General features: G+C 40.4%; 1 protein-coding gene across 1 annotated transcript; it reads left to right on the top strand.

Moving 5' to 3' along the window:
- Positions 1 to 4,031: 4,031 nt before the first annotated feature.
- On the top strand, positions 4,032 to 6,510 carry lratd2b (LRAT domain containing 2b). Its single transcript, XM_028817606.2, has one exon. It carries the CDS (start codon positions 4,566 to 4,568, stop codon positions 5,382 to 5,384), a length of 819 nt encoding a protein of 272 aa, XP_028673439.1. The 5' UTR covers positions 4,032 to 4,565; the 3' UTR covers positions 5,385 to 6,510.
- Positions 6,511 to 13,781: the final 7,271 nt, after the last annotated feature.

The following is a 13,781-nucleotide window of genomic DNA, read 5'->3' as shown; positions in this document are numbered from 1 at the left end:
AGCCTTTATACTGAGGTTGTTCAGATGGTCCCAGCAGACTTTCACTGAATGGAGTGCTTATCTGTGAGCATTGCATTTATTCAAGTTTCTCAACTTTTTTTGCCTTTTCTTTGTCTTTCTTTAAATATTTTTGAAATACATTTTTTATTTATTATGATTATTCACTGGCCTTGTCCTTTAAGCTAAAGGTTTTATAGTTTCCGTTTCCATGGAGGGTATTTTTGCAGATTTGGGAAACAAAGTGTTTTTGAACTGTTTTGAAGCCTTTGCTTCATTTTTGGGCCTGACTAGGCCTTGAAGCCTGCCTCGATAAGGCTTCAGCCATCCTGAAGCTTTACACCCTTTTCTCCATTTTGGGTCAGTGATTCACAACATGCACTCATTTAAATAAAGACATCTAATGCAAATGAAGCTGCTGTTGTTAAACATAACATGTTACACATTCCATTAACGTACAAGTCAAACGTGATGCCAAGATGAGACTAACAAACATCATGTTCCCATTTCAAGGGTCAATGCATGATTCTGTTATTTTGAATGAAAGTAGCTTTGGCAGACATGACAGTACTGTACGTGGTGGCTGGTTTGTTAGTGAGGTAACTGGGTAAACTTCGTATCAGCAATCATGTTATTACATATGCCAGGTGATAGTGGCTACCAGCTTAGACACTGGCGGCTTACACTTTTCCTGGACCCCCAAAATACTCTGTAGAGGTGCTATAATGCTGCACATGATTTATTGCACCCTCAGTTCCAGAGTACAGTCAAAGGCTCTTGTATGCAGATGGCAGAGTTGTGACGTATGAAGCCGTATGAAGCCAATTAGCATCGAGGTGTGTTAACTAATGCACACTTACAAGATGATTGTGATGTATAAAGATAAATTGCATAGAAACATGCGTACGCCAGGTTTTTTTAAAATCACATTTTTTTTAGCTTATACATTTTTCTGTTGTTTGGCATGCAGATATTTTCACGATCAAATCCATGCAAACATTTGTAAATGAAGCCCTAGGAGGACTTACAGTGAATAAAAGCATTAAATATAAAGCCAGTGCTTGGCCAGACATCTGCATCCAGGTTACTGTAAATATGACCCAGCAACAGTGATCACTGTACCATCATGATCCAAAATTATAGTGCCCAAGAAAAGAATTCACCCCCTTTTCACAATTTACTGTTGTACAATATTCAATCAAAGTGGATTTAATTTGGCCTTTTGACAATGATTAACAGAAAAAGACTCAAGTTGTTAGATAATACACATTTTATTTTGAAAGCTAATTCTGCCAAGGGGTGGATACAGTACTTTTAAATTTACTCTGTAGGTGATTTCTTAAATAAGTAAAACTAATTTCATATATAATTCTGCACTGCGTATTTCCTGATATTTGCAAAACAATCTTCCCTTGCTAAAGAAAAAAAATCTGTGCCAAAAGCATTTGCTTATTTTGTTTGCTGGGTGGTTTCCTATCCATTTTCCTTTGTTTTTCACAATGATTTTTCGTGACCGTATTCAGTCTTTTAATTTTATGTTACCTGCATTGTTTCTTTTGAACAAAGTGAGTTTACATGCAAAAGATTTATTTTTAAAAACGCTCCTTCATCTTAAAAGGTAGTCTGTGTATTTCTCTGGATTTGGCAGAATCTACCACAAGTGGTCTCGGGAAATAGGTGCGTCTTGTCTTAATCTAGGATTAAAGGATATCCTGAGCAAAAGTGGAAAACATTACACTGTCGGTTAACTGAAGAACAATATTTGAGCTGCCCATCCAGGGTCAAGTCTATTTCTGCCCTGTGCCCTGGAGTAAACTACCTATGACCACAGAGTGGCAATAGTGAATTTACAAAATAAAATGTACAAATTCTAAAAATATGTGGATTCTTACGTTAATTATCCATCCAATTTGTCCAGAACTACCAATTCAATAGGAAGACTCTGTGTGCCCTGGAATCAAAGGATGTAAAAACATTCCATCACCATATGATAAAGCCCAACACAGCACAGCTTAAAAAGGCAAACCACAACAAAGAAGTCCAAAAATTATAAACCTAAGACAGAAGCAACAATTCAAAAACCAGAAAGACAATACTCATGAAATGTGTACTTCTCAAATAACAACCATAATTAACCACATTGAACCACTAAAGGATCCACTATTCAGCCTCCCAGCCAATAAGCTGAGTGCTGTACTTCCATCGTGACTACATGTTGCCCACCACTTGGGGCTCCACCCACAAAACAAGGGAGACAGGGGAACAAGCAATACAGAGTAAATAATAATTAAATAGAGCTGTTGTTACAAAAATATATAAATATAACAAACATATGAAATATGGTATTTAAAATACACAAAACAAAGAAAGAGAAAATAATCATAAGCCAGAGAACACAGCCTAATATTTGATACTGATATTGATATGGCATGAAAACAGGACAAAACTACCAGTTTTTGGATTGTTCCCTCTATTGAACATCCATTCATCTTCCAAACCAACTTTTCCAGAGCCAAGGTCATGGAGAAGCTTGAGCCTATCCCAGCAAGCACTGTGTGCAAAGTTGGAAGTTCAAAACCTGGACTGGGCACCAGTCCACAGCATACTGACACACACACACACACACACACACACACACACACACACACACACACACACACAAATATATCATGTAGAGTCTTGTGTTTTGTGGCTAGAGCCCTTAGGAGGCAGGCTCACCCTGAGGTGACTGCTGCTCTGCCCACCCTCTGGCTATTTAACCAAAGGAAAAAAAGCTTGGGTGAAGGATAAACATTCAGCTTAAACAGGAGTTTTCTGAGTATTGCCATTTTCTTTGGATTTTCTGGTTTTTTTGATTATGTGTCTGCTCTGTCATAAGGATTCTGCTTCTGGATTACTGTATTATGTATTAGGTCTTGTTTGCTTAAGGACTGCCATTTGGAAACTCCCTTTTCCCTATTTTTGCTCTTTTGAGCTATTCCTTGTATTATTCTATTATTAAAAAAATTCTTAATTTGACCTTTGGCATCCAAGCCGAGGGTTTACAATTGTTCCTCCTCTAGTGGGGTTTTTCTTATATTTATGAAACATCTCTATTTTCTCAGCACACCGTGTTTGGTGTCTGCTAGGCTGGAGGCCAGCAGTTAGCAGTTTTGAGGCTAACTGAATTTGGTGCGAGTCTCCTTGGGAATGCTGGTTAGGTTATTCCCTACCTTAATGGTCCTTAGTGAGGCCTTGCACACGTTTTCCTATGTTTTAGACACTTTCTATTGAATCACCGACTTGGAATGTGCTCTTCACTGTAAAATGGGTCCAACCTAAACAATACAACAAATTCATTAACATCAGGCTGAATAATTTTCGCATGATTACAAGGTTCTGGTTTTGTGCCCCCTCCATTACAATCTTCATTCTTGGTTAAACTTTTGAAAGGGCTTGAGTTTTTAAGTTGTATCAACTGAGATATGAATGCAAAATATTATTAACTTTGACTCAGTCATTTTGGAGTGATGCATTTTTCCACCCCCTCAGAGAAATTTTTGAAACGCCATGAGACATGCTACATTTTATTTAAAATAGGGTTGGCTGTTTTTGCCTAATTGACACAGAAAGAAATAGACAAACAGTCAAGATCCAGTCTGAGGGTAAAAAGTGGTTGTTAGTGTGCAAAATAGATAAAGATTATTAAATACTCACTGAAATTTTCAAAAGACAGAGAATTATGATTTTATTTACACAGGTGAGCATACGTGAACACTAAAAAACAGCCTCACCATGTTGTCATTCAAATGTGAACAGTTTGTTGTGCGCATTTGGCTATTTAACCGGAATTTACGTGTCTTTCTAATGTAAAATGCACCTGTCAGTGTGAGACCACCCTGTTGGGCATTGTATACAATTAATGCAAGCTCTGGCTAGCCGGAGTCCTGTAATGGACAAAGCGGGGTTAAACGAATAGACGCGACATGTTCTTCCTTGAGTAGCCCTTTAGTGACTCCGAGTTGAAGTTGCTCTCTTTTTTCAAACGTGCGCTGCCCCTTTAAATAATGCACACATGCGTAAATCGCTCTCTCTCTTTCTTGATCGCTCTCCGCGCACACTGGGCCGTGAGACTTGGTCACCTCACTTTCATCTCGTGTAGGAGTATTTTTTTAGTTCGACTGATTTCTTTGCGAAGGCACACTACACCGCCGAATGAAGTCGTCTCACTTTTTTAACCAAGTGTTCAAGTGCGTTAAAGTTTGTGTAACTTTGTCCGCTGACGCTGCAGGTGTGTATGCACCTGGTGCGGAAGGTAATAGTCTGAGCAGAAGGAGATTGGCGTCACCGTGTGAGTAGCTTTGCTGACAACCGTATGCTTGTGTTTTATTTGCATTTGGCCATTAAGACAGGACGACTGACATCCCAGATGGACTCATCAGTGGAAGGATTAAAAAACAGATATTAGTTTATTCTTTTTTTTTTTTTTTTGGACAAGGCTCACTCGTATTACACGTTGCTGCTGTTCCGGGAGAATTGCCTTTCCCTGCCTCCCTCTGTCTGCCGTTAACAGGTGGAAACTGTCGGTTATGGGGAATCAGGTGGAGAAAATTACTCACTTAAGTTACGAAGAAGTTCCCACCGCCGACCCTAACGGTCTGGATACAGACGACGGTCCACGGATTGGCGTTTCTTACATTTTTTCGAATGACGATGACGACGACCTGGACAATCCAAACGCCAAAGGGGAAGGCGATCCCGAAGAGGAAGAGGGACAGCAGTACGAAAAGTGCAATGAGCTGGAGTACGCCGTCTTTTACAGGGGAGAGTGTGTCTACGACAGAAGAGCAGGCGACGTGAGGATCTACTCGCCGGAAAATCTGCTCAACAAGTGCAAAGCGGGCGACCTGGTGGAGTTTGTGGCCAAAAGCCAGTACCCGCATTGGGCTGTGTACGTTGGAGACTTCCAGGTGGTTCATTTGCACCAGGCGGAGATCAAAAACGATTTTCTGACGGATGCCAGTCAGGGGAGAAGGGGACGCATTGTGAACGACGTGTACAAATTTAAAACGTTAAACCCCGAAGCTGTGGTCCAAAATGCCATGGAGCAGGTAGGCACCAAGGATAGGGACCTGAGCTGGAGGAACTCTGAGTGCTTCGCCGCCTGGTGCCGCTTCGGCAGACGGGAGTTTAAGGTCGGCGGTGAAATTCGGATTGGCAAACAGCCTTACATGTTCAGAATCCAACTGTCAGAGAAAAAGAGCCACACGTTAGAATTTCAGAGTTTGGAAGACTTGATAATGGAAAAAAGGAGAAACGATCAGATTGGAAAGAGCGCGGTGCTTCTGGAGCTAGCCAGTCATCTGAACCCGGAGGAGGAAGGGACAGCTGATCACAACGGCAACTGAAGGCGGCTCGGGGTGCGGTTGCACCCGTTCATAATGACACTCCTTTATTGTTTTGCAAGTTTGTTCACTTCTCTGTCCCATGCGGTGCGGGGAGACGCACCCGAGGGATGAGCCTCAGGTGTGTCGCTCGTTGCTACGGATTCTTGTGAGCCACTTTCAGAACTTGGCCCCTGTCGTCGCGAATACCTCGTAAAACGAGTGGCGGTTGGTTTTAAATCGGGTGAATCTGAAACAGGATTAAAAGAGCACCTTTGAAACTTCAACACCTCCAAAACGTCGTGTTACTGGTGCATGTGAGCGATCAGCTGGTGTGCCCTGCTGCTTTGCAACAAGGACTGGACGGGATTACGGAGGTGCAAGAAATGGATGTGTATTTTAAATTACAATGCACACATTTTAAGAGTGCATATTTACGGACTTTTGAAAGAAATGAACCACGCAGTTTTTTTTTCTTCAACGAGTGAATAATAAAGTGCACATTTTTAGTCACTTTCTCTTGTTAAATACCATACTTGGCATCTTTAATTGCTGGTGTGTTTGTAAGACCTTGGCTAAATTACTAGTTTTCATACTTGGCTGAAAGGTATAGAATGGTTATAAGATTACAGTATGCGGGGCACAGTGGATGCTGCTTTTCAAATAGTTAAATGTGGAAATATAATTTTGGAATAGTTAAATGCTCTTAAAGTCACACGTGTATATGCAGCATAGCACTGGCCCCAGATGGACTGTTGTTACCTTCAGTGTGTGTGTGTTGGGCTGAAGCTGCCAGTAAAGACTAAGGCTCCACTTAATCAGGAAGCTGATCGATACTGTGTAATATGATTATCTGTCCAGTGTGGTATTCTGCCGTGACTCCAGTGCTGCATGAGTAGGCCTAAACCCCATGCCCCCCCCCCCCCCCAATTAAATTAAGCAGATATTCATTCATAAAAGTAAAGCTGCCAAGTAGAACTCTACAAATATGTCATTGGGAAAACATTTTTGGTTTCCAAAAGAACCATCCACAAGTAGGTTCCAGAAGAATCTTTATATTTAGATCACTAATGAATAGATGATAACATATTTGCAAAATGTCAGTGGGTCCCTGGTTTTAAAAGGACTCTTGCAGCAAACAATGACACAGACTAAGCAGTGCAGGATTTACGTATAAGCTACACAAGCTATAGCTTAGGGCCCCCGCCTTCTTGGGGGCCCCCAAAACAAATTGTCCGAGTGAGCAATTGTCATATATACTTAAATATACTACAGCATTATTTGTCCCAATCAGGCCCGGCCTTAGGCATAGGCGAAGTAGGCGACTGCCTAGGGCCCCGGATCGACTCCTTGGTCTAATTTTCACGCATTTCACCGAGCTTCCGGGGGGCCCCATAATACCTAAGACCGGGCCTGAGACTTAGTTTGGGTTTTCTTGAAATGTCAGTATTCTGTTAGCTAGCTTACTATAAATTAAACATGTCAGGTTTGTCCACATATTACGAACCATTTCAATGCCCAAAGAACCAATTTTATACAAAGAATCCTTTTTTTTGTCAAGCGATCGTTCTACTAGGAACCTCACAACCCAGTAAAGTGCCACTTTAGAACAGTTATTTTAAGAGTGTGGAAAGGATTAACATACCTGTATGGATGAAAGGTTTAGAAAATGAGCGTATTAGCCTCCAGTATATTAATATATAAACCCTGTACTCTAGTAGGTGTGTTGAAATGGCAAATGGATAAGATATGTGTATGTCCAATGCAATATATTGGTGAGGGGGTAGGTATGAGAAAATAGATGGATGTAGGTGTTCCGGGCCCCTTTTCTACTCATTACTAAAGAGGACAAGTTCACAAAAATTAATGGCAAAAATATAAGACTCTACCTTCAATTGACCGAACATCAAAGTACATGTGTTTAGAAAATGGAGTGATGTTAGGGTTTACTTTAGGCCCTGTGTTGTGAAAAACAGGTTTACGAATGGGGTTATAATGGGCTTTGATGGTCTGTTTTCAGCCATTCACTGAAGAAGGCCAACAGAGAAAAGGGATGGTTAGAATACTTGAATGCTACTGTGTGACCTTATATCAAAGCATGCAGGTTTATAAAATGGACTGGCAGTAGGCCTTCACTATGCTGGTTTAGAAAATGGATGATGCAAAATAGACTCCAATTTGCTTCCAGTGCATATTGTAAAATATAGATTTGGAAAATGAACAGCTACAATGAAAGACCCTCCTTCCCCATAACCCTCTAAGGAAAAAAAAGCAGATTTTAAAAATGGATATGACAGACTCTGCCAGGACCTCTGCAAGCAGTTGTTGAAAAAGGGCAAGCCAGGTATATGGATGGTGTGAATAGAAGACTATTGTTTGTGCCAAGCTGCAGGTTTATAAAACTGACTGTTAGGCTTTGTGTGTGCCAACACTTTATTGGGAAAAGCAGGCATAGAAAATGGATGGATGTAAAATAGGCTTTGGCTTCCCTCTGCTCCACATTGGAAGAATTTAGTTCAGAAAGCAGATGACTAGAATATAATGTAAAAGTACATTTCTCTGTAACCTTCTATGTAGATTTAGAATATGGATGTTACATGATCTGACTGTCTCTGTTTAACCTTATACTGAAAAAGGGTAGAATGGTTGATTGGTGTTGTTAGATTGGCCCTTGTGTGCATGAGTGAGAGTGTGTGTGTGTGTGTGTGTGTGTGTGTGTGTTCTCCCTGTGATGGACTGGCACCCTGTCCAGGGATTGTTTCTGCCTTGCACCTGATGCTTGCCGGGATAGGCTCCAGCCTACCCTGGATAAGCAGATTAAGAAAATGGGTGGATGGATGCAAGACTATGGCTTTGGGTGGATGGATGCAAGACTATGGCTTTATGTGGCCGTATGTCTACAAGTGTTTTTTTAGAAAATTGGCTTATAGACTAGGTTCTGGTTACCACTGACCCCTTTAGTAAATATTACAAATTCAAAACAAATATTTAAGTGTTCCTGCATGGTAGTATATCTGAAAAAGGAGGTTTGGAAAATGGATATATATAATAGGCTTTGGCTCCTCTTTAATAAATGGAAATGGCTAGAATAGAAAGAGAGTTCTCAAGAAACAGCCATCAAAGAATTTGGGTTTATAAAATGAACTGATACCAGGCTTTTGCTAGGCCAAACTTTTATTTGAGAAGGGCAGGTATAGAAAATGGATGGATATGAAAGCAGGTTCTGTCTCTCCTGTCAGTTCCATATTGGAAAAGGTCAATTCATCAGATGTATGCATAACTAGAATATAATGAAAGACCCCATTTGTTCATAACGTTGTACTGAAGAAAGTAGTAAATGGATATAATAGGCTGTGGCTCCCTTCAACTTCTTACAGAAGAAGGTGTGTTCAGAAAATGTGTGGTTAAATTATGGGACTACCACCCTCCATGACCCCTTGTATGGAAGTGTGGATTTAGAAAATGGGTTAGATTAGTAGGCTCACCTTTTACCAAGAAGATGAGTTCTTGAGTGACCCAGTTATCAAACAATGTGGTTTTTAGAAAAACAGATGGATAAAACAATATATTGGCAATATGTCAACCTTGTATTGGAAGGAAGCAGATTTAAGAAACAGCTGAATGTATAATTTATACCGGTTATCAAACCTGGTAAATTCAATGAAAGGGCATGAGGGCAAGAGCCTATGTCAGCAGCAACAAGTACAAGTAGGAATTTTCAATTGATGGTGCATTAATCCATTCCAGGACCCATTCCCACATTCACCCATACTTGATCAGAAGGCCAGTTCAGAGCTGCCATTTTAAATTACATACTTTTTACTGAGGCGTGGGGGGAATAAAAATATAGAAAATGGGAAGCATATACCAACTTCACACAAAGTTGGCAGGCCGGATTGAAACCGAAGGCTGGAGTTGTGAAGGAATAACAAATGCACCTCTGTGCTACCCTTTATTATATGTGTGAGGCCCTTGCACCCTGTCCAGGATTGGTTTCTGCCTTTGGGGCCATTGTTGCAGGGATACAAATTGCTCCCCCAACCCTGGTTTGGGAATGTTAATTATATTTAGTTTGTATTGTTCCTGCTACCTGCAATTATATATTGGAGAAAATGGGCTTAGAAATTGAAATAAGAAAGTCCTTCCAAATCCTTTAGTCCTTTGTCTGAAACCCCTTTAATGAACTTATACAGTTGTGGGGGCTGGAGCCTACCCTAGAAGCATCAGACGTCAAGATTAGAATGAACACAGGATGGGGTGCCGATCTACTTCATGTATTACAATGCTCCATCACCCCATGATCCTGTATTGAATACAGCAGGGTTGGAAGCCGGAAGGATTTTAAACAGTTTGTTCCATGCAGTAGCTAACAAGACCGTGCTCGCTTAGAGTGTGTTTGGTTTATTTTTGCAATACCTTAACATTTTATATGTTTCCCTGCCGTTGTCTAGACTTTGTCAATTTCATAGATTATGAAACTTATTTTAGAGGCTGATCTATAAATATCCTGACCATGTCATATACTTTAAACATTCTTTCACACCAATCCTTTAATAATTATTTGCATAATTACTGAAAATTGCTTCAGAAAAAATGGAATGAAGTTGGAGTGGTAGTGTAAAACCCATTATCTTATTTAAAAGAATATGTTCATCTTTAAAGTGTTTTACAGTTTGGAATGCTGCAGTAGTAGTCAGCATTCTTGCCTCAATGCAAAAAGGGAGTTGAGTTGAGTTCAATTCCCAGTCTTGACACTGATTCTGGTTTCCTTCTTGATAGGCCCATAGCCCACTCTAAATTTGTTCCAGTTTGTGTGGGAGTGTGCCCGGAGTTATATTGGTTTCTGTCTTGTGCCCTCGGTTGCAGGGATAGGCTCCAGCTCCTGTTTTTCTGTTGTGTCTTAATTTTTCAAGTATTGCTTAAAAGAATTCATTCTGCATTACGGTGGAGCAGCATTAGTGTGGCTGTTGCACCTTTGTGTCCTGGGTGTGTGGATGACACATTGTGCAAGTTAGGTTAATTGGCAATGCCAATTTGATTCTTTTGTTAGCATGAAGTGTGCGTGAGTGAGCCCCATCTAGGAATGGTTCCTACCATGTACCCAATGCTACTAGTATAGGACCAACCCCCTACAATCCTGATTTTGATTAAACGAGTGTGAGAATGTTAGGTTGTAAGAAAATATTGATCTAATAATGGATGGTGGTGGTATGGTTGGTTACTGCGGTTTCCTTATAACTCAAAATATCAGGAGTCAAAATTTTGTATGGAGTGTACCGGTTCTCTATGTCCAAAGTCAACAACCCCCCAGGTACTCTGGTTTTCCTCTCACATTCCAAACACATGCATGCTAGGATAATTGAAGACTCTAAATTATGTGTGTAAGTTTTACTCCGTTTGGGCAGATTTTAAAAATCCCATATAATAAAGTCAAATAATATGAAGTAATCATGGTGTCATACGACCTTTCTTTGTTCATCATCAGTTTTGCAAATAAAATCTGAGTATTGCTTTGCCTAGCTGTCTGTGAATCACAGAACATTCAATGATCCAACAATAAATGTTTAGACAAGTTAAAACATTAAACAGTATGGAAACTGAAAACAGATGGAAGCTTATTCCTGCCACATGCAAAAACAAAATAAGTTTTGCAAGTATCACATAGATCATGCATACTATTGTTGGTATCCTAGAGCATTCACGTCCTTCATTCATCTAATGACAGCTAGTAAGAGAGACATTAAGCATGTGCATAGCATGCAATCAAGTGACAAGAAGTGAACAGACATTCTAAGCATATACTGTACATTTAATCTTACATGTGCTAAGGGTTAAATTTAATCTGCCCAGTTTGGGGTCACAAGAAGCCAGCGACTGTCCCAGCAGCACTGGGTGTAAGGCAAGAATCAATCATGGTGGATGGTACACTGGTCCTTTTCAGGGCTCAATCACAAAAGAGTGGACTGTTTGTAATCCAGCAGCAAAAACAAATGAAGTATCAGTTCAGTTTTGCTATAGATACTGTTTAAAAACAGTGTGATCTGGTGGTGCAGCAACTAGTGTTAGTGTGGAAAAAGAGGATAATGTGATTTACTTCACAGCACATTAACGACTAAAAGTTATTTTAGTATCAGAAACACTCATACATTTCCAGCACTCAGTTTTAAAACTTAATTATCTGCAACTAAGCAGGCTCACTGATACCAATCAAGACACAAATACACAGAACATACAAACTCCATGCAGACCCTGGCACAAAGCAGGAATGGCAGCTTGGCACCACCACTCTGCCGATGATAAAACATCTGTACTAAGCTTGTTAAACTTTCTCCCGATTAAAACTTGATGTATACCTATAACGTTTGTTTAGTTCTTGTCACTTGATTGATGTCACTCATGAGCTGTCACTAGCTCATAGGAGCAGGCGCGTGCACGATGAAACCGGCAGCAGTACGCAATCCCCTTTGCAAAATAACACAATAATCATTGCAAAATAGTGCTTTTTTTGAGAGGTGAAAATACGCTTCTGTAAAGATTACACCCACCATCCAAACAAAAAATGCCACTGTCTAATTTTACAAAAGTATTACTATTTAAAATAATAAATCCTTTTTTGAAATATTTGAGTAAGCTCCTGTAGCAAAACTGTGTGAGTTACAAGTTTAAAAGCAAATGCCCCAAATAATCTCAACCATTTTCAAACCTACCGAATCCATTTCAGGATTGTTGATGGTCGGTCAGAGCAGAATCGGCTCGCCAGTCCAGTTGCTCACTCGTGTATCGGAGACATGGGTGTTGGTTTAACGATCGGCGATGTTCTAAATAAACAACAAAAAAGGCATTACTGTATACATTTCTGTTACAGGCTCCCTTCAAATTGCGAACCGTCTATTTAAGAAAGCTGAAGTATACAAATAAGGCAGTTTAATACATTTTTACCTCTTATGAAGCGCACAGCTTTGCTGAATTTTCGCAGTTACAAATACCGAGACCGGAACGCTTTTCAAACGCGCGCGCTACCATTGTTAGCCACGTGACCACCTTCGCGGTCATTTCATGCACGCCTTGCGGCCGCAAAACGTAACAGGACGTGGGCGGGGCTACGCATTGGCGTTACTACCGCGTCTTCTTGCATTTCCAAGAATATTAAGGTTTCAAGAAGGCCATACAAAAGTTGGAAAAGCCCAAGAAAGATCATTCGTTTGAATGTGAATCTTGAAATAATAAAACGTAGGTAAACAGTCATATTAAAGAAAGAATGGAAAACGTGATATTAATGTTGGCTTTGATGACTAATTACTTCTGCCAATATTAATGTATTTTCTTGTTCTCTGAGCAAAATTGGGGGTCATCTTTGGAGACAGGGACCGCTTAAAATTTTTTTCCGTTTAAATTAATGGTAATTATGTGTTTGCATTACTGAAATGTGCCTATTCAGTCAAATGAACATTAAGTGAGTTCAGGTGATGTCGGAAGAGAATAAATCCCTCATAATTGTGGTTCCAATCAGGCCCAAAGTGTTCATTAGGTAGTGATGGGAAAATGAAGCCTCATGAAGCTTTGAGGCTTTTTTTTATTTGTGCCTAAAAAGATTCGAAGGTTTGACTCGTCAGCCCCAGTATGAACAGCGACATCTGGTGGTTAACTGAGGTCAAGGCAAATTCTCGAGAGCAAATGAAGCAGCACTCACTGTTTCAGTCTCATGTCACCAGTAAAAGGTCAGAAAAACCTGGGATCATTTTATTCTGCTATAGTCCTTGTCCATTTATACTATTTAACTTTTGAACGCCGTTTTCCACAGTTAGTCGCCATCTGTCACCAAAGCTCTCCAAATCTCTCTACCCATAACCCAACATTGTTGAATGAGAATAATGCATTTTATATAGGCTACCTGTTAAGTTAGCGGCAAAGCTGTCAAACCGCTGAAACGCTGTCAAACCAATAAAGCATGATGTGAAGCACTGATGACGTTCGAAGCTTCAAACGCCACAGGTCACATGACAGCTGTGTTTTGACACAAGCTCCGACACAGTGATTCGACTCACTATGCTTCAGATTGACTGACACAAGCTTCAACGCTTCAGTATCATTTTCCCATCTCTATCAGTAGGGTTGTGGTCAGGGCTCTGTGCAGGCCAGTAGTTCTTCCATGTATTTTGTGCACTGGGGCACAGTCATGCTGAAGCACAAAATGGTCTTCCCTAAACTGTAGCCACAAAATTGGAAGCACACAATTGCTTAAAATGTCTTTGTATGCTGTGGCATTCACAGCACTTTTCACTGCAACCAAGGGCCCTAGCCTAGACCCTGACATTATCCCTCCTCCACCAAACTTTACAATAGATACTATGCAGTTCAGAAGGCAGCATTCCTCTGGCATCCACCAACCCCAGATTCATGCATTTGATTGCCAAATAGTGA

Source organism: Erpetoichthys calabaricus, chromosome 13, assembly GCF_900747795.2.
Source record: "Erpetoichthys calabaricus chromosome 13, fErpCal1.3, whole genome shotgun sequence".
Lineage (NCBI taxonomy): Eukaryota > Metazoa > Chordata > Cladistia > Polypteriformes > Polypteridae > Erpetoichthys > Erpetoichthys calabaricus.
This window is presented reverse-complemented; position numbering and strand designations above follow the sequence as displayed.

Bases quoted from the DNA above. Each gene is read 5' to 3' on its own strand.
- lratd2b (XM_028817606.2), top strand. From the start codon at position 4,566: ATGGGGAATCAGGTGGAGAAAATTACTCACTTAAGTTACGAAGAAGTT.